The sequence below is a fragment of the Mobula hypostoma genome, chromosome 23 (genome assembly GCF_963921235.1).
Source record: "Mobula hypostoma chromosome 23, sMobHyp1.1, whole genome shotgun sequence".
NCBI classification, from domain to species: domain Eukaryota; kingdom Metazoa; phylum Chordata; class Chondrichthyes; order Myliobatiformes; family Myliobatidae; genus Mobula; species Mobula hypostoma.
This window is the reverse complement of record NC_086119.1, coordinates 24,087,941-24,109,008: the sequence shown is the minus strand read 5'-3', so window position 1 is coordinate 24,109,008 and position 21,068 is coordinate 24,087,941. Positions and strand designations below refer to the sequence as shown.

The window sequence follows — 21,068 nt, the reverse complement described above, 5'->3', positions numbered from 1 at the left end:
AACTGTAGATCTCAAAATTTCAACCCTCTGGCAGGTTGAACCTCAACAACTTTAATGAACTTGACTGAATGTTCATTATAGCTGCAAAGGTTTGCAGTCTCCTTCCAAATAATTCTTCAGGTCATGCCTGAAACGTGACCTATTTAATTATAATGTCTAATTGAACTGGGGCAGACTATGCACTTTTTACAATCTGCTTGCCGGCAAGTATTAGACTCTACTTTCAATGCGCTCCAATCAGAAGGGGACCATGCCACAAGAGAAAACTTTGGATTCCACTTATTGTGAGTGCTGTTGCAAGTGACAGAAATCTTGACTTGCTGGTAGTGGGGATTGCTAGGGTTACACTGCAATCAAAATAAAGCAGGGAATTAGACGTACAGAGCAAGTTGGATGAATTAATTCACTAACCGTGATGACCCCTTTCTCTTGCATGCGACCTGGCGTGTCGTGAAGGTCAGCAAACTTCACAGCGACTTGGTGGTATATGGGTAATAGAAATTCCTCCCTTTCTTTCAGTTTTGATTCCAACTCCTTACGTTCACTCGGACTCAACTCCGGGGTGCCTGCAAGCAGAAGACATATTTAAAGAATATGCAAGGATAATGAGCACGTAATGATCAGATATCATTGATAGTTTTGTAATGCTTGGGGTTTCCCTTTCAGCACACCATTACTTGGTTCCTCAGCAGATGACCATTACTGTTTAAAGCTCATTCAAAGGATGCGGATGTTACTGGTGACATCAGCATTTATTGTCAGTGAAGAGGGCTTTGAGAGTCAATGGATATAGAGTTATAGGTTAACATAGAACCGTACAGCACAGGAACAGGCCATTAAAACCAGATAAAAAATAAATCAAGAACACCCAAACACTAATTCCTTCTACCTACACCATGTCCATATCCCTCCATCTCCCTCATCTCATGCACTTATTCAAATGTCCCTTAAAAGCCTCAACGTTTTTGCCTCTACCACCACATCAGGTGGTGCATTCCAGGCATGCATGACCCTGTGAGTAAAAAAAACTTACCCCTCACATCCCCCTTGCCTCTCGTGACAGCACAAGCCCTCTAAAGCAGGTAACAACTTGGTGAACCTCTCTTGTACCCTCTCCAAAGCTGTACTAGATCATACTAGATAAGAACATCTCATCTAGTTTAACCTCTAATTCTATACCCATTGATTCTCAAAGGCCTCTTCTAGATTATATGAGATAGGAAAAAGAATAACACATGTTCTGGATTTACAGCATCTGCAGAGTCTCATGTGTTTATAAGAGTAGTAAGATTACTTTCTCTAAAAGGTCATTGATGAACCAGATAGCTCTGAATAGGTAATACATAGTCAGGTTTTTATTCCAAATTAATTTAATTAATTGAGTTCAAATTCGTCAGCTACCAGAGTAGGATTTCAATCATCCAAGCCTTGGGATGCTCACCCAGTAATTTAACCTATATGCTATGTAATGATAAACATTTTCTTTGCAGTTTATGTTGGATGAACTACTTCAGACACCAAGCGTAAGGGGACTGCTGGCCAGCTACGTTGGCTGAGGAGGCAGGATGTCACGCTTGCCTGAAATGGCAGGACTGTAGTCAGGTGTCAAAATGATGGCCGTACACCCCATTTCCAAGACCAACGATAGCCCCCCTGCACTGGCTTCAGTTTCAGTCTGGAGAGCTTTTAACCTGCTAGCAGGACCAGGCAAACAGACAGCCATGAGTTTAGATGTTTCTTTTTCTTTGAACGATAATGCAATCATTAGCACAAGACACAGCAACATGGCCACTCCGGTACACAATATACAAATGTCACATGCCCTCTGGGCAAAGTACCACACACTGACCACCATTCAGTGAGGTGCGGCGTGACCAAATTAGAATGGGTCTAAATCGTCGACATCAAGTATAATTTATTTCGTTTTGACTGCCGAGAATGTCTAAAGAGATACTGCTTCTATATTTAGCCCTATTCAGTTGATGAAAAGTTTGGCAATTAATTTCTCTGTGTGATACAGTTGACATTCTCAGTGTCTCTGCCATGTTTCCCTTTAATAACAGAGCAACGAGATGTCATTTCTTTCACCTCACAGCTGTGCGACATTTGCAAACAGAGTGATCAGCCTCATTTAAAGCTGCATGACACCACAATATGGAACAAGGACTGCTAGCCACTTAGAGGTTATTAGGCAAAATCAGCACTTAAAATTTTTACTCCGCTCACGAAAAGTTCTGTCGGATATAATTGTGAAATAGTGTAAACAAAAGAGCAATGCATAAAATGTGAGGTGGAGTTAACAACATCAATTCAGAGTTAAAACTGACCAATTTTCACATTCAAAGTCAAAATAAAATTTATTATCAAAGTACATAAATGCTACCGTATGCTACCTAGATATTCATTTTCTTGCGGGCATTTACAGGAAAATAAAGAAATAGAACAGAATTTACAATAAAATTATAAACTAAGATTGACGAACAACCAAGGTGCATGTTAGGGAGTATTCTGGAGTTAAGTGAATACAGCAGATATGAATTCAAACAAGAAAGTTTTCACTTCTTATTGTAAATTGTAGCAGTAAATTGAAGCTAAACTGGCCCACAGACTAACAGATTGCATATACGTTAGCCAAACATTAGGACAGTGGGATTGTGTTAACTGGCCTGCATCAAAAGAGGCAACATGGGCCATTGGACCATTGTGACTTGAGTTCAAGTTGGCAGACCAGACTGATGTTGTCACTCAACAGATCAAACATGGTCACAGGTATAGCCAGTTAATGGTTTCTGTTTACTTAGCATATTTGTGTACTCAGAGACAGACCTAACATTAACTTTGGGTGTCTGGCTCTCTGTCTTCAGAAGCTTTTAGACTATTTGTGCAGATTGATTTGTTTAACAAAGGTGTTTGAACAGAGGTGTATCCCTTGCAACTGAAAAAAGGCGCTGTCAACCCAAGATATTAAAGTGAGCATTGTCATTCTAACTATTGAAATTGTACTGAATCACCTGCTGTTACTCTGATGCTAAGGGTATAAAAATGTGATGTATGTTTTGGGTTTGAGAGCCTCTACTGAGTAAGAATGCCTGCTTGTTGTAATGAATAAAAACTTCTATATCACCAACTTCAGGGGCTCTTCAGTGACTTCAATCACAGTCACAACAGTGCAAAAGACAAATTGCCCAAATAAAAAAAATACTGAGAACACAAGTTGTAAAGAGTCCTTGAAACTCAGTCTGTAGGTTGTAGAACCAGTTCAGAGCAGCAGTGGATGAAGTATTCCACACGAGTTCAGGAGCCTGAGGATTGTAGGGTAATAACTGTTCCTGAACCTGGTGGTGTGGGACCCAAGGCTTGTATACCTCTTGCGCAGTGAGAAGAGAGCATGGTCTGGATGATGGGGGTCTTTGATGATAGATGCTGCTTTCTTGTGGCAGTGCTCCACGTAGAAGGGCTCAGTGGTAGTGAGGGCTTGCCTGTGATGGACTGGGATGCATTCACCACTTTCTGTAGACTTTTCCGTTCTTGGACATTGGTGTTTCCATACCAGGCTGTGATGCAGCCAGTTAAGATACCCTCTACTATGCATCTTGTAAAAGTTTTTGGTGACATGCCAAATCTATGCAAACTTCAAGAAAGCAGAGGTGCCATTGTCTCTTCTCTGAGATGGTACTTACGCGCTGGTCCTAGGACAGATCCTTTGATATGGTAACACCAAGGAATTTTATCTATTTATTGATTGATTGATATACATCACAAAGTAGGCCCTTCTGGCCCTCCAAGCCTTGCTGCCCAGCAATCCCTCAATTTAATCCTAGCCTAATCATGGGGTAATTTACAATGAGCAATTAACCTACCATCCGGTATGTTTTGGGTGTGTGAGAGGAAATCAGAGCACCTGGAGGAAACCCACCCAAGTCCTGGGAAGAACATTCAAACTCCATACAGGCAACAGTGGGAACTGAACCTGGGTTTCCTGTGCTGTAAAGCGTTGTGCTAACCACTATGCTACAATGTCGCCACTGACCCCCTCCACCTCATGAGGGCAGGCTCACGGACATTCTGCTTCTTCCTCCTGTACTTGATTATCAGCTCTTTGGTTTTGCTGATGCCAAGTGAGAGGCCGTGAGAGGTGAATGGCACCATTCGACCAGATTTTCAATCTCCCTCCTATATGCAACTTTAACACCACCTTTGATTCATCCAACAACGACGTCGTCGGCAAACTTAAAGGCGGTGTGGAAGCTGTACTTAGCCACTCAATCACAGGTATAAAGCAAATAGAGCAGGAGGGGCTAAGCACACAGCCTAGAGAAGCACCTGGGCTGATACTGATTGTGGAGAAGATGCTGTTGCCAATCTGAACTGAATGGGGTCTGGAAGTGAGGAAATCGAGGATCTCGTCACACAGGGAGATAGTGGCCTAGGTCTTGGAGCTTGGTTTTATCATCTCTCTGAGTGTTTTCCACTCATCTCTTCCCCATTTATCTTTTATGTACCCTTAGGATCTAATTTAAGATTTTCCTTGATCCACACAATGAAATCAAGACTTTAAATATTATTCTACTCAATCATTTCCATGACCTCCAAATACTCCCCTCAATTATATTTACGTCCACAACGGACTCATAGTAAACCTCAAACTTCGTGGCAACACGACATGCTCATTCTCTCACATGTATAGTCTTTAGCAAATGCTGGGCTTCCCACCTTTACACAGAGCCTCAGAAAGACAACACGTAGCTGCGTTCACATTACTAAATCCAGCTTTCATAGGTCTACATTCAGGTGGAAAGAGTTGGGACTTATTTACCATGCCTGCTGGGTTTACTTCTGTCTCTTACTGAGTTACCAATCATGAGGCACACACACCCTTTCATCTTGGCTTGCCACCTGAAGAGTTCAACAGTCACCCAACCTGCACTGCAGTTTTTAAATGGCAAAATCACAGGCATTTAAGTGCATATTTACAGAAACGTGCAGCTCTTTAATGTTATGAGGTGACCATCCATGCGCCAATCTGCAGCAGTAGTAACATTATTGGGTATTAATCAGTCAGGTTTAGGGGAAGGGGGAGAAGAGGGTTGGCAGCTGTTTGCCCCCATCTTGTGCATGCCTTCAGCTTCACACGCAGCGAGTTGTACGTCCTACTCGGTGCGAAGCACCTACTCCCTCTGAAGATCATCTTAACTGCTTGCAGACCTCAGAAGGTTGAGGAGTTCTCTCATGAGACAATTCTGATATTCTTACCACAATTTTATCTACTTAAGAGGACAGCAAAAGCCTCTCCTGCTTTTCCAAGTTGGTAACTGTGCACTAACCTCTGCTTTCATACAGAGACCCACATGCTGATCTGATGACTTTCAGATTCAGAAAGATTTGCTCCTGTCACTTTCTTTTCTTCCAGCCACTAGCCAACAACAGCTGGATTTTTCCCACTGTAAATAAAATCCAAATTAAATGGAAGGCAGGCTTCAAAGAACAAATGTTAAGTGCTGGTTTCTTGCAGTGACAAATCCCTTATTTTACTGGGTCTGTGACATTGTTAAAATAAGAGAACAGGGATAGTTCATGCTATTAAGGTATGGATTCCACAAAGAGACTGGCAGAGGGCATACTTTCTGTGTCGGACCAGCAACCTGATAGACCAGATGGTGTCCTATGAATTTTACCTCACCTTGCAAAAACCAAGATTATTATTCCATTGATATTAATACAGGGTGAACATTATGATCAAGGCTGCAAGGTTGAAAGTTAACCCTGTGTCCCCTTTAACTTCATTGTAATTGATTGCAAATGCATGGGGAATAAGCTCTGAACATTTTTTAATAAACTATCAGCTAAGACCCAAGAGCAGAATTGGGCTATTCAGCCCATCTTGTCTGCTCTGCCATTCCATCATGGCCGATTTATTATTCGTCTCAATCACACTCTCCTGCTTTCTTCCCGTAACCATTGACATCCTTACCAATTAATAACCTATCAACCTCCGTTTTAAATAGACCCAATGACTTGCCAATGATACCCCTGATCCACCAACCTCTGGCTAAAGAAATTCATCCTCATTTCTGTTCTAAAGGTACACCCCTTTATTCTGAGGCTGTCCCTCCCAGTCCTAAACTGTCCCACTATAGAAAACATCCCCTCCACATTCATTCCATCTGGGCCTTTCAATATGTAATAGATTTCAATGAGATCGCCCTCATTCTTTTAAATTCCAGCAAGTACAAGCCCAGAGCCATCAAACGCTCCTCATATGTTAACTCTTTCTTTCACGGGATCATTCTCGTGAACCTCCTCTGGGGGCCCAAAACTGCTCACAGTACTCCAAGTACAGTCTGACCAATGCCTTAAAAGACTCAGCATCACATCCTTGCTTTTATAGCTATTAACATGGAGGGAGCAGCTCCCATAATGTCTCATAATCAGAAATACTTTCATCTTAAAATGAAGCAAGTATATTTTGGAGATAATGCATACTATTGAACATGACCCAGTCTAAACTGTGTCCGCTCCACAGGTACTTAATACATGCATTAAGTGCTTCAATTGTGGTGCTCTAATTAAAAAAATGTAAAACCTTTCACTTATACTCAAACTCTGTTTCCAGAAACTGTGAGAAAAGTAGCATATGAAAAAGGTGAACTGATCTTAACACAGAACAGACTGCAACATGCATTGTATGGGAAAAGGAAGGTCTTGCAAACAGGGATACCTATTTTGGATTGTAATTGTACAGTGGGATTCTGAATTGTAGTATTTTATGTTCTTAATGACAGTTCTCTTGTTGAAAAGGCAGCTCAACCATCCAGACTAATGGTTCAGGTAATATTAACAAATATGTCGATGACTATTTTCTGCTCAATTTAAATCTACGTTGCATTAAAGATTTTTGCTTCTCCAAGTCCTGTTCTCTTGAAAAATAAACAAGAGTGAAGGAGAAGCCGGACAGTGATTACACAATGATTGATCCCCTTTGAGGTTATTTGTTGCTCACAATCACTATTGTACAACCAAGCTCTTGATCAACCAGAAACATGTCTACAACTACATCACTAAAGAGGTCTTAAATCCTTACTTCACCACGGCAAGCACAGGCTAACGACTGAATAATACACCTCAGTGGTCTTCAGACACCATCACCCTTGATCAAATTACTCTCTAACCACTGGGTTTTTAGTAGCATTGGATTTTCATCAATATAATTTAGAACCGAATTAAGATTTTTTCCAGTTCCTCAGCTGGAAAGTAGAAAAATATCAAGTGAAGTTGAGTGCACTGTCAAATGCTCAAGTAGGCTGAGGTGCAGGTACAGTGAAAAATACTCGTTTGCAGCAGCATCACAGGCACGTAAACTCAGACAACGCAGAATACATGAAAGAACACTTTATTCTCATCATACAAGTGGCCTCCAAGAGGACCACAATTTTGTCATGGTTTAGAGGCTTGCATGTCTCAATAACCTACAGAGCTATGCTGGCTGGGGTCAGGGCTTGGTGAGGTCACCCATGCCAAACAGGTCAAAGGGTAGAGGACGGACTAAGAGTGGTCCACTGGTCCTCCAGGTCTGGGGGTTCAGCTCAGGGCCAACAGCTCTGACTGGTAAAACAAAACTGTTACAGAAACAGCAATGAAGAATCCTTCTACATTTGAGTATTCTTGAGTCTCCACCTGATGCTGCTGCGAACGACTTTTATGACTGACAGTAGTGAAAATCGAGAGGAAGCCCTGAAACACCGCCAGAGGTGGAGGAACTTCATAGCTGCCCTAAACACCAGTGCCGTTACAGGCACTAAGTAAGAAACAAGACAGTGAAAAGAAAAGGCTGTGCAAAACAAGACATTAGTGTAACAAAACACAGAGAAAAGCCCACGGTAGTACAAGAGGTGGACTGTACTGTTCCGTCACTGAGGTAGGATTAGGATTGTGAACGTCAATTCAGGAACTTGATATTTGTAGGAAAGCAGCTGCTCCTGAAGTCATGGTAGTCATTAAATGTTATGCTTTGACCCTAGCCTGTACAGATTTGATATTAGAGGTGATACAGAAGTACAGAAAGCAACAGGGGCTAAGAATGCAAATGCAGATGTACACATGTCCATGTAAAGATACCCAGGAATATTTTGAGTGGAAAGGAGTGAGAAATGTACCTGATGCACTTCTGAGGAATATGGGTACAAGATCTGGTGTTATGGAATCACAGAGAATACACTCAGTGTCCACTTTATTAGGTATACCTGCACTTCACTGCAAATATTATGTGGCAGGAACTTAATTCTTAAAAGCATGCAGACATGGTCAAGAGGTTTAGTTGTTGTTCAAACAAAACATCGGATGGGGAAGAAATGTGATCTAACTCACTTTGACCATGGAATGATTGTTGGTGCCAGATGGGTTGGTTTGCGCATCTCAAACTGCTGAGCCCTGGGGTTTACATGCACAACAATCTCTACAGCTCACAGACAATAGTGTGAAAAACAAAAAACAACATCCAGTGAGGGGCAGTTCTGTGGGCAAAAACCCCTTGCTAATGAGAGAGGTCAGAGGAGAATGGCCATACTGATTCAAGCTGACAGGAAGGTGACAGTAACTCAAATAACCACACGTTACAACATAGGTGTGCATTAGAGCATCTGAATGCAAAACGCTTTGAACCCTGAACTGGATGGGCCACAGCAGAAGTCCACAAACATAATAAAGTAGCCAATTTATTATGTATGTGGTCCCTTTGTACCCGATTTCTGAATTTTCTCTCCCTTTATTAAGTAGCCTATGCCTTTACTCCTTCTTCCCTCCACTGTATTCCATTCGCCACTTTGCCCAGTCTCCTAATCTATCTAAGTCCTTCTGCGGACTCCCTGCTTCCTTAATACTACCTGATCTCCTACACCTAACTTCATATTGTCCCCAAACATGACCACAAAGCACATTTACAAGTCACACTTACATGAGATGTGTAGCCACAGAGTGGGCTATGGGTAGATCTGGAATGGGGAAAGCGAAGAACACAGACTAGGAAGAGGACACCCTATTCAGCAAGGCAAAGGAACAAGAATGTTGCTCACCATTCAATATGATCATTGTTGATCAACGTAAGGCTTAACTATTGTGTGCCACTTCCCATGCACTCAGTCTAGTGAGTTCCTGAGTCTATTAAATATTTATCCATCTCTACTTTAAGTATATCTAATAATCTGGCAAGAGGGCAACTTCCACCCATAAAAAGTTTCAAGAGAAAATGGAAATGAAGTCAGAGAAAAAAAGATGTAATATATTTTACAAAATACAATAGAATTAACTAGTCTGGGGTACAAGAATGACCTGGAGTCTTTCAGAGCTCCATAGTAAAGTAAGAGTTAGCGAGACACTATTACATTTCCGGGTGACAGTGTTTAGAGTTCAATTGTAATGTCATCTGTAAGGAATCTGCACGTCTTCCTCGTGGAATGCGTGGGTTTCCTCCAGGTGCTCCGATTTCCTCCCATAGCCCTAAGAAGTTCTGGTTAGTAGGTTAGTTGGTCTTTGTAAATTGTTCTGTAATTAGGCTAGGGTTAATTGGGCGTTGCTGGGCAGTGCGGCTCAAAGGGCCAAAAGAACCTCTTCTGCAATGTCTTGTCAACTGCATTGGCTTGGGTCCCTAATCCTTCGCTGTCAGAACAATGAGGCAGTTCTTCACTATTCCATCGAAAAGGAAGGGATTTGCAGCACACGTCCTCTGTTGGGAATTTAAAGGTACAAAAAACAGTGGAATTGTTCTATAGAGCCACTGGCATACCCTGCTCTGGCTATGACATCTGGACGAGAATCACAATGCAAATGGGACTCTCCGTAAAGGTGAGTCTGGCAAGTTAAACGAGCTTTGAAAGTAACAAGAAGTTGACCTGTTAAGAGTTTCACTTCACAAAATTCCAAAACAGAAATTCAACACATTTCCCTTGACTAGTAATTCTATTTTTGATTAGATGGTACCCAGTTTGTCTAAATGTATTCTTATTTCCAATAATAGAGTTCTGACTCCATGGTAAATCCCAACTGATATTTTCAGTGATAAGGACAGCAGTAAAAGTATTTTAAAGTGTTTTTGTATGGTTCTAGTCTCCAAATTTATCTCACAGCCTTTGTAGGGCACTGTTAGAAAAAGATTTCTAGCTATGAATTCATTTTGCTATACTGCATGTCATTTACTCTAATAATTCATCTCTTTCTTATATCCTCTCACTTAACCATCCCTCAGTCTCTGTTACTTTTGCTGTGTCAAGATGGCATATGATTGAGGATTTAACCCTTCTCCATTTAAAGCACTTAGCACCAGCCACTCACTGAAATGATAAAGCTGTTAAGATGGAGAATAAAGCTCCTTCTACGTTGCCCAAATTCTTCACATCTGAAGCACTCCCCCACTGCAATGCGAATTACCTCACCAATCAGACCGTGGATTTTCAGAGAGACTGCTAACCAATGAAAATCAAGAATGAACGAGGCGGTTTTCATGCATAGGTTAAATCCATTTACACACCAGTAACCTCTTCAAGTAACAAAACCTAGTACTGAACTATGGAAGAAGATGGTACTTAACTACGGATAAAGTTCTGGTTACATTCACAGTCGGGGTTACGGTATTAAAGAATTCTGGAGCTGGCAACAATCAAAGATTAAACTTGCTTGAACTACCAAGAGCAACCACAAGTGATGTGTTGGCACTCTGTTTTTTTTTAAAGAATCTAAAACTAGTTTTGCCCTACACGTTGGCCAAGCAAAGTTTTGGCCCTATTAGTAGTTCCGTGGGGTCAGAGCAGCCAATGCACTCTGCCCTTTCTGTCATTAACATAAAGGGCACTTGGAATGACCAGCCAAGTAAAAACTTCCAGGCAGTCACATTTACCCTGCAGTTGGCCCAGATTCAGAATCAAGAGATACTGGCTTTTGAAACCCACTGAACACAATATTAAAACTACTTTTGCCCTGGGTCACAGTTACAGAGTTGCATTCTTCTCCCTGGGCAGCACCCCAGGTTCAAGGATGCGCTTCACTGTGTCAAGATTAGCAGTGGCAACCTCTTCTCTGTTGCAAGCATGTCCTACAGTGCTTCATAAATTCCTTTTCTACAGTTTGGTTAGGCTAATCAATACATAGTTTAAGATATCCTACGAGAATTGCAGTTTTCTTCAAACATGCCCAAGAGATTTTGCTGTTTATCCTCTGAACTATTAAGCCATCATATTTTGAGGGTCTACAGACCTTATCTTCATTCACTTGCTTTCATGATTTCAACCAAAACTGATTCTACATTCTACATTAATATCCACTTTTTCCATATCGTGGCTCAACAGTGCTCTAACATATTCCTTTTTGAACAAGGCACAAGGCTACTCCACTTCCTTTCCCTTTTGACCTGTTCAAAAGCTATACTCAGCTATAATCAGTCGATGTACCCCCTTCTCTTCCTGCTACTTCTGGGTAGGGGAACTGATGAATTCTCTAGCTTTCCAGAAGTGGTATCTTCCATTTGGGGAGACTGGGTTAGGCCTACACAAAAAAAAAAGGAAAGACACTGATGCTTTCTGACTTTGCACACTTTTTGGACATTGGTTAAAGATCCCCTTCTCTCACCCACATTACATGACAATGTATCTTGTATTGCCTGAAGACAAGAGATTCTGCAGATGTTGGAAATCTTCAACAGTACACACAGAATGCTTGAGGAACTCAGGAAGTCAGGCAACATCTATGGAGGGGAATAAACCATCAACATTTCAGTCTGAGGCTCTCACAGCCCAAAACATCCCCTTCACAGGTGCTGCCCGACTTGCCGAGTTCCTTCAACATTCTGTGTGCGTTGCCTGAAGACAAGCCAACAGCCTAAGCCATTCTTTTTAACCCATATTGATCACCTGAAGCTTCCAATAAAGGCACTACCTTTCATGGAGACAAGGCTCGATGTTTTACAGTGGCATTGATACCAGTCACTGAACAGCACACTTGGCTAGTAATCACGACATCCATTGGAAAGGCTGTGCTTTGAAATATTCTGCTGCATGGCTGCTTCGCAAGTCACAGGCACATCATTTTAATCAATATTTTTCTTTTATGCCACATGTAATACTTGACAAGTGCAATTTTAAAAAGCAGTAGAAATCTGATGCAAATTCTGATAAGTTACCATATTAAACAGGAAAGGATTTCTGTATTTTTTTTTGGTCTTAAATGAAGTGTCTCTTCTAATCTGTCACTCCTGTATTGATCTGCCCTACTGCTTTCTTTTTTGTCATCCTCATTACTACATAAAGAAATCATTCTCTTCTTTCCAACCGAAGGCAAATGTTCAAGGGCTGCATCTGCCAATTTCTCGGTTTGGCCCGTTGAATTCTGAAATTGGTTCTCTGTTACAGTTGGAGGATAAACATAAAAGAGTCTTTGGAAGGAACAAATTTGCCATCACAAGGGCATCTCAATGAATCGGAGTTGCTTTCTCAGATCTTTGGGGGTGCCTGCCTCTCATACCACTCAGCAGGCTTCAGATTGATCCCTGTCACAACCAATCGTGTCAAAGCCCATTTTGGGTTGCCTCTTGAAGCAGGCAAAGGCCTGTTATCATCAGTTCAGTAAAAGATCAATCCAGCACAGAATGAGAACATAATCAGCCATTGATTGATCCTAGCTCCTTCAGAGACTGCTAAATTTCCCCTGTGAATGCTTTTCAAAGTGTTAAAGGTCGAGTTGACAGGATTTTTCATTTTTCTGCTAAAAATGTGTTTGTACATTTATTTCAAAATATAAAAAAATTTGCTAAAATTCTTAGAAATAGTAGTAATTCTAATAACAGAATGTAAAATAATACCTGAACTAAATGACTGTATATTTTCATGCTATTGAATATACCAGCTAACTGAAGACTAAAATATGAACTTTATTATTCTGTACAGACATTATAATACTACAAAACAACAAAAACAAATGGAAAAAAAGTAAAAGAGCAATCATGAATATTCTAAAATGATGAATGCATGCATTACAACAGTAAATTTGAAAGACTGGGGTACAGAGCTGCTTTAAAGCAAGAATAAAGGATTTAAACAGACTGGGATTAACTTTGCCTTTGGAAAAACAAAGTAAATTTACTTATTTATTTATTCAGATACGGCACAGAATAGGTTCTTCAAGCCGTGCTGCCTAGTAAAAGTGGTATAAGCTAGGAAATCAACAGATGAAGTAATGCCAAGCAAGAGGAAATCTGCAGATGCTGGAAATCTGAGCAACACACACAAAATGCTGCAGGAACTCAGCAGGGCCAGGCATCATCTACAGAAAGCGTACAGTCGACGTTTTAGGCTGAAATGTCGATGGTACTCCTTTCCTAGATGCTGCCTGGCCTGCTGAGTTCTTCCAGTATTTTGTGGATGTAGTAATGCCTTTTATACACTATTACCTTGAATCAAGAAAACAACTTTCAGTGAAGAAATACACTTTTATATTACAATTGTATGACTGATTTCAAATAGCACTCTCACTTGTTGCTGGTTAAATTGGTCAGCCTTGGAGATCTGTAATATTACGGCCCTATAAATCTGCTCATTGAATTAAATGCTCATTGTTTAGCAAGGTAGATGGGGTTTGTGGTCCCACATGACCCTGTGCTACCCGGTATTCGTTTTGCAAAGCTCATGAGATCCACATGGATTGACACCTAACGATTCATTTAAATGGAGCAGGAAGGTGCGCTGCCAAGACCCAAACAAATCAAATAAAACACACCTCTGCACTGGGTATAGGTATCAATGCAGTAATACCACTTAAACTCCTTCTGTTTGTAAATCAGGCACCATAATGAAAATATTCAAATGTATCATCACTTGCATGCATGTACATTCATGACATATACAAATCACTGTCGATACCAGTTTGATAGATGAATCACAGTATACAGGAGCAAGACAGGACACCTGGTTGAGTACTGCCATAACAGTTTCTTGCTCAATGTCAATAAAACTAAAGAGCTGACTGTTAACTTTATGGGTGGCATGGTAGTGTAGTGGTTAGCACAATGCTTTACAATACAGACAACCTGGGTTCAATTCCTACCATAGCCTGTAAGGAATTTGTATGTTCTCCCTGTGACCGTGCGGGTCTCTTTTAGGTGCTCCAGTTCCTCACACAGTCCAAAGACATACCGGTTAGTAGGTTAATTGGTCCTTGCAAATTGTGCCATGACTGGGCTTGGACTAAATCAGGAGATTGCTGGGCAGTGTAGCTTGAAGGGACGGAAGGGTCCATTCTGCACTGTATCTCAATAAATAAATAAATGAGTGAATGAATGAATGAATGAATGTAGGGGAAGGAGGGCATTGGGGGATATCAACAGTGAAGAGAGTCAGCAGCTTGAAATTCCTGGGTGATAACACATCAGATGACGTATCATATTCAGCATGCAGGGATACAAGAAGCTGCAGAGTAATGGACTCAGCCCAGTAAATCACAGACACATCCCTCTCCACCACTGGTAACGTCTACAGGCGGTTCAGCCTCAAGAAAGCAATGTCCAAAGATCCCCACCGTCCAGGCCATGGCACCTTCTTGCAGAAGAGACAGAAGCCAGAAATCCCACACCTCCAGGTTGAAGAACAGATATTTTCCTTCAACCACAGGGTTCTTGAATGAACCTGCACAACCTTAATCACTAACTTAATATACCGAAACTATGATCACTTTTATCACTCTGCACTAAAACTAACATTTTTTTTGTTTTTAGTTGTGTTCTTTCTTGTAAAAAGTGTGAATAATGATGAATTCATCTTTTTTTTGTGAATGATGCTTCCATGATGCAATGTGCCTGTGATGCTGTTACAACTAAGCTTTCACTGCATTTGTGAACGCATGGCCTTGCTCATGACAATACACTCGACTTTGACCATTGTTTTATTGAAAACTGAAGGCAATTCCATTTCCTCACAAGTCAATTGAGAAATTCTTACATTAAAATCCTTATATTTTATTTTCTTTCTCTCTTTTGCCCCCATTGTTCAGATAGCTTCTGTTGTTGCCTTAAGTCACTTGCTGATGCTTCCTGAACAAATGACCATTCTCCATGGGCAAGGAGCACACTGAATCTCAAAAATAACAATCCAGCAACCTCTGGCGGAAGAGCTGGTTTTATCCCCTTTTCTCTGGGGGAGGGTAGAGTCCAGCACTGTTCTTAACATCATTCCCATTGGCATGATCTAATTCACTTAAGATCACTGGCCTATACAGTACGTATTTAGGTGCACTACATATGATACAAACCCTATATAACAGTGTCTGTTCTATATATAATGGGTGAAATTAATTTTTATGAGCTAAAGGATTGAATCTTATCCAAGAATGATTACAGATCATTATTCTGACTCGCTGCATATTCAACAAGCATTCACAAAGAGACCACTAGCCTTACACAATTAGGTCAAACCATATTCCACCAGGCATTGAGGCCACTTTCAGTTAATTTCTCATGTTCTACAGAAGATTTAGGCTTCAAACAGGGTGTTAAGACTACTTTTTACAGTTCATGGGGGCCTGATCTTATTTAGTCTAATGCCATGGAGTTTGAAACATTCATTATGTTCCAAGAGCGTTCATCTTTAAATGATTTTCCCAGTGCAAAAATTGAACTACTGATGAACTCAGTGAGTCAAAAGGCAAATGGACATATGATATTTTGGACCATCACCCTGTATCAGTTCAGAATCAGAATTAATATCATCGGCATATATTGTGAAACTTGTCTTTGCTGCAGCAGTACAACGCAGTACATAATAGAGGGAAAAACATGAATTACAGTATGTAGTGTATAAATATAAATATATACACACACACACACACACACATATATATATTTAAATTAAATAAGTGGCACAAAAATAAAAATGAAAAAAAAATCAGTAAAGAGGTAGTATTCATGAATTCAATCTCCACTCAGAAATTAGATGGCAGAGGGGAAGAAGGTGTTCCTAAATCATTGAGTGTGTGCCTTCAGGATCCTATACCTCCTTCCTGATGGTAGCAGTGAGAACAGGGCATGTCCTGGGTGATGGGGGTCCTTAATGTTGCCTTTTTGAGGCATTATTCAGGTTTTTTCAGTTCCACACCCACACCCCTGCCCTTAACCTTAGAGGCTGCCTGATACCCAAAGATCAGGTCTGTATTTCCTCAACTGACTTGGACCCCACCCATCTGTCTGGCCACATCTACATTCCCTATCCACTCTGACCTCCAGCAGATACCTCCATCCACAACTTCAGCCCAAACAATTTCTTCATGTAAAGGTAGAGAGGTGCGAGTCCACAAGTAGAATCCATTTGATCGTATATGAGACTTAGGCTTTCTGTGGCCTAGAATTTCACTGCTGGGGAAGGGAAACAACTGCACAAAACCAAGTGGCTTCCTTTACAAGGGGCTATGCATTTTCCAGTATTACCATCTCCCATATTGAATGGCCAATGGAAGTGTTTTCATGCTTTAGTGATTAGTAGGGAAACCCAAGTTTTCATTTTCTAAACCTTGTGCTATTGAATTATTCACTACAGATTCAAGCACAACAACACACCTCTTCCCCTCAACTCTACAACCTTTGGAAATCTCTACATTCCTTTACATCTGGCAATTTGATTGCATCCAAATGTTCATCACGGACAGCCATTTCTTCCAGCGATCCTTTTTTGAAATTTACCCCCTAAAGCTCTCTTTTCCCCTTCATGAAACCTCTTAAAACACACACAAAATGCCAGAGGAACTCAGTAGGTCAGACAACCTGAGCCTTCAACCGCTTATTTCTCTCTGGGGAGAGGAATAAACAGACGATGCTTTCGGCCGAGGCCATTCATTTATTGGTCCTCTGTCTTAATCGCATAGAATGTGCTTCAACATTAAATTTTTGTTTGCTCACACTTTTAAAGATGCTAAACAAATAAAAGCTACTGTTGTAATTCTCCATGCTGCAAATTCCAGTTCATCTTTATTTTAGCAAGTTACCTGTGTAGAATTTTTGAAAGATGTCTCACAACAGACACCGTTGCCCTCATTCTTTCAAGAGTTAAATGACTGTGAAATTCTCTTTAATAACCAGCGAGCCTGAAGTGTGCGGCATAAGACAAATGGAGTCGACACAGCTTCTGCTGGTGTCAGCAGGAACCTCAGCCTAACTGCTTGTTTGTGGCAAATGGGGTGAAGTAAACATCAAAGAGCAGTGATCCAGAATAACCAAGAATTTGAAAAAAAATCTTAAATTAGCCATAAAAATAAAATTATGCAATGCTTTGTCTGAGAGGGTATCTGCGAAGCTCCAAAAGCCGCTCTCCTTCCATTAGGCTGTGTTTTTAACAATCAAATTCTTTGTTGAGCACAATTATGACTCATCCAACTGAGGTCTTTATCAACAGCTCATGCTTTTATGCTTCTTCAGATACAAGTTGTTCAAAATGACAAGCTCGTTTGCTTGCTTAGAGCTCAAACTGTAGTTTGAAAGGACAGCTATCATTTTTGAAGCATTTTGCTTTCAATAAGTGTTCAAAGTAAATAAACAACAAAAAAAAACAACCCATCAATTCACCAAGGCATTGTGCAGAATGCTTCCTTTATCATGTTGCTAAAAATGTAACCTCCTGTTCACTCAGAATACATAGCACAGAAATAGACTATTCAGCTCAAACAGTTCACATCAGCCATTATACTCCACATGCTCCCTTCCATCCTTCCACATACAATTATCTGCAAAGCGCACTATTCCCATCTACCTCATACATTTATCAAGCTTCATCTTAAACACATCTACTTTAATCACCTCAAGCAGTCCTCATGTAAGTAAGTTCTACATTCTAACCACTCTGAATAAGGAAGTTTCTTTTGAATGATACCTTGCTGACCACCTTGTATCAGTGGCCTTATCAAAAGTTCAAAGTAAATGTTATTATCGAAGTATATATATGTTACCATATACAACCTGAGATTGGTTTTCCTGCAGGCACACTCTGCAAATCTACAGAATAGCAACTATATAACAGGATCAATGAAAGATCAACCGGGGTGCAGAAGATGACAAACAAAGCAAATGCAAATATAAATAAATAGCAATAATGGGGCAAATGAATAAATGAATGTAGTTATCCCCTTGTATTCAAGAGTATGATGGTTGAGGGGTAGAAAGCGTCCTTGAACCTGGTGGTGCCAGTCCTGAGGCACTTGTACCTTCTCCCTGAAGGCAGCATGGCCTGGGTGGCGAGAATCTCCGGGCCCCATTCTATTCTCCCATTATGTGGAGGTCCCCAACCCGGTTAATCTTGGGCCTACGCCCACTTTAGAGTGAAAAGGCACAAGCTTTTCATTCTTTTCTATCTGCTTAACCTTGTGTTTGTTTGGTAAATATTCTATGCACCCTTTCCAACACCTCTACATCTTTTTAAAAAGAACAGTCAGAACTATAAATGGTTAAATTCCTCATGGAAAAGGTTAATGCAAAATGCAGCTTATACAGGATCGTCCTCTCAATGTACTCTTATGATTGAAACCTGCAGCCTTCCTGACTTACGGGGCTTAATAACTCAGTGGCTGTATCTAAAAGGTGCACTTGATCTCACCCATACTGCCGGGGAAAGGAGTGGGTTAAGGCCAGGAGCTGCCATTTAAAACCAAGAGGAGAATCAAAAAGTGACATTAGGGTCCCAGTCACCCATCAATTAAACCCAGCAGCTGCTCTGCAATCATCACCATTCTAATTTCTTCTTTTTTTTTGGACAGGGACAGTGGTGTTCTAAAAGGCAAAAGGGATGCTCAAAAGTGAAGCAAAGTAAATTGATTGGGCAGTAAAAAAAAATTAATTGCCTGTTAATTTAGATTTGGTAACCATGACAGTAGATCATACAGATCACAATCTCATAAATGAGCTCAAGTTGAGCCCCGAGGCCTGTAACCTCCAGGCTGTAATCAAATTAAACTGTGAGAGACTGATTTAAAATAATAAATAAATAAAAGCTACAGTGCATTAATGAATCGCAGAACAAATTTAAATACGAGACCAGCCATCCATATTAAGGCACTTCACAGGTTCAAAGCATTCATCTTTACAAAACTTGGTTGGTGTAGGGGATGGGGAGGGGGTGGTTTTGGAAAGGAGGTCGACAGAAATTAAACTGCACCTACCCAAGCGCTCGGCCAGGTTCATATACACAGGGTCCACCCTTCGCATTGTTTTCACCAAGTCCTTTTTCCGGAATTTGATCTCTACTGTCCCCTCTGGCTCCAGTACACCACCTCTGATAAGTAAAACCCATTTACAGGCTAATTAAGCATGCAATTATTCAGGACATAAATTAAAAGTCATAACATCTCAGCATATTCTTTTAAAAAAAAATACACCACTATAGTTTGGATCTCAATAAATAAAGACGTCACTCTTAGTTCTGCGCCGGGGGTTTGAGGTGCTCTGCTTTCCTTTACAAGTACTTTAGTTGCCCCCGGTCTTAGAAACGTGAAAATATTATTACTTCATAAGATTTAAAGGGCAATAATTAGTGGCAATTTCTGCTCAGTTTAAGTGTACTCACAAAGGTTCACTTGTCCTCTACAGAGGGCAAGAAGGACAGTGTTTAAAAAAAAACAGGTAATTGTACGATTAAAGAAAGGCCTAAATTAAAGTTACTCCGCCCCCCAAAAAAATCCATATTGATGGCATTAAATGGCAGAAGATTATCTGCCCCTGAAATGCATATTTTGGGTTTTACTATAGAGACACCGTGGTCATGTGACAATTTGACAGGGGAATGATTTTGTCATTACAGATAGGAGGAGAGTAAAAAGAAGTTGAGGGTGATGTTCAGATCAAAACATGTTTCCATACAGGAATTGCATTGGATGTGGGAGGTAACTGCAAATAAAAAAAAGGCAAAATTGCTCTGACCGCCTTTTATATTGTTTCAGTATCCATGAGGATCAATATCGAGGGCCCTAGCAAACATGGTTTGTGCCTCAAGTTACAAAGTCTTCTTACAGGTGTGGTGGATTCAAAGCAATATAAAATGGGTCATGAACTGGCCAACTTGAGAGTGCTTTGCTGAGATCGTCGGTTGCACAACTGAACTATCCACAATGTAATACAGGGGCACGAAAAAAAATGTAAAGGCAAAAACAATTATGGTTAATTCCGAGGGATTTAAATTTGCTTGTATAATGTGGTGAAAGCACGTAAGACCAGTGTTCCTCATTATGTGGAGACATTCTGTGAAGTCGAACTGAATGGGCTTAATCCCAGGAGACTAACTTGAATTTAGTGATCCTTTCACAATATATCCAGACTATGGATTTGCAGGAAACTTCCATCGAGGGACGGAAGATGCAAAAAACATTCATGGAACTGAAGTGAGAACTATATCTTCCCCCATCTCCCTCTCCTTGTAGCGTTGACCATGTGAAGGTACTGTTTTAAGCATCCATTCTTCATGTGATGTGTCTGTGGAAAATCAATTTTGGCTTTAGAAAGCTCTACATGAAATAAAAATGACTAATCCATAAGAGAAAAACTTTTCATTTCTTAGACTTCTGCTGCTCAGCAGCAATATTTTGTAAAAGCCTGAATCCCTGTCAATAAAAACAGCTGTAGTCATCTGCAATCAACTGAGTAACAACAGTGAGCTGGGAGAGTTATATGTTTTTTTCACTACTCAGCTTCATGTCGAGCAAAAGGTTGATTTTAGTCGGGTTTTGAGACAGAATTAATTGTCTATGGGGAAAAAAAAACTTCAGCAAATACCAGTCTATGTTTTCCTCATTAGATATTCATGGGTGATGAGTAATGAAGAGTTAACTAATATCATGGACAGAGTCTATTTCTGTACCTGCTTTCCTTGTCTGCATACATCTCCATGTGCCTGGGGTTGATGGTGGTGTCAATGACCACCCAGGAGCCACCTCTCAGCTCTGCATTTGGGGGGATATACACAAGCACAGGCTGCCTGTACTCCAGCAACCCATCCACAATGTACGCACCAAACTTCAGCACTTGATCATACATGTCTGGAGGGGAAGAACAGAATGGTTAATTT

The 21,068-nt window shown here is 40.6% G+C and overlaps 1 protein-coding gene across 2 annotated transcripts in view; it reads right to left on the bottom strand.

The window, feature by feature from the left end:
- The window catches only part of acaca (acetyl-CoA carboxylase alpha), a 289,052-nt gene that overhangs the window by 23,201 nt on the left and 244,783 nt on the right, over positions 1-21,068 (bottom strand). For both annotated transcript variants that reach the window (XM_063031453.1, XM_063031454.1), the window contains 3 exons: positions 20,862-21,039; positions 19,171-19,283; positions 412-566 (listed from right to left, as the gene is read on the bottom strand). In XM_063031453.1, the coding sequence (XP_062887523.1) occupies positions 412-566; positions 19,171-19,283; positions 20,862-21,039 (446 nt within the window). The remainder of the gene's footprint in view (positions 1-411; positions 567-19,170; positions 19,284-20,861; positions 21,040-21,068) is intronic.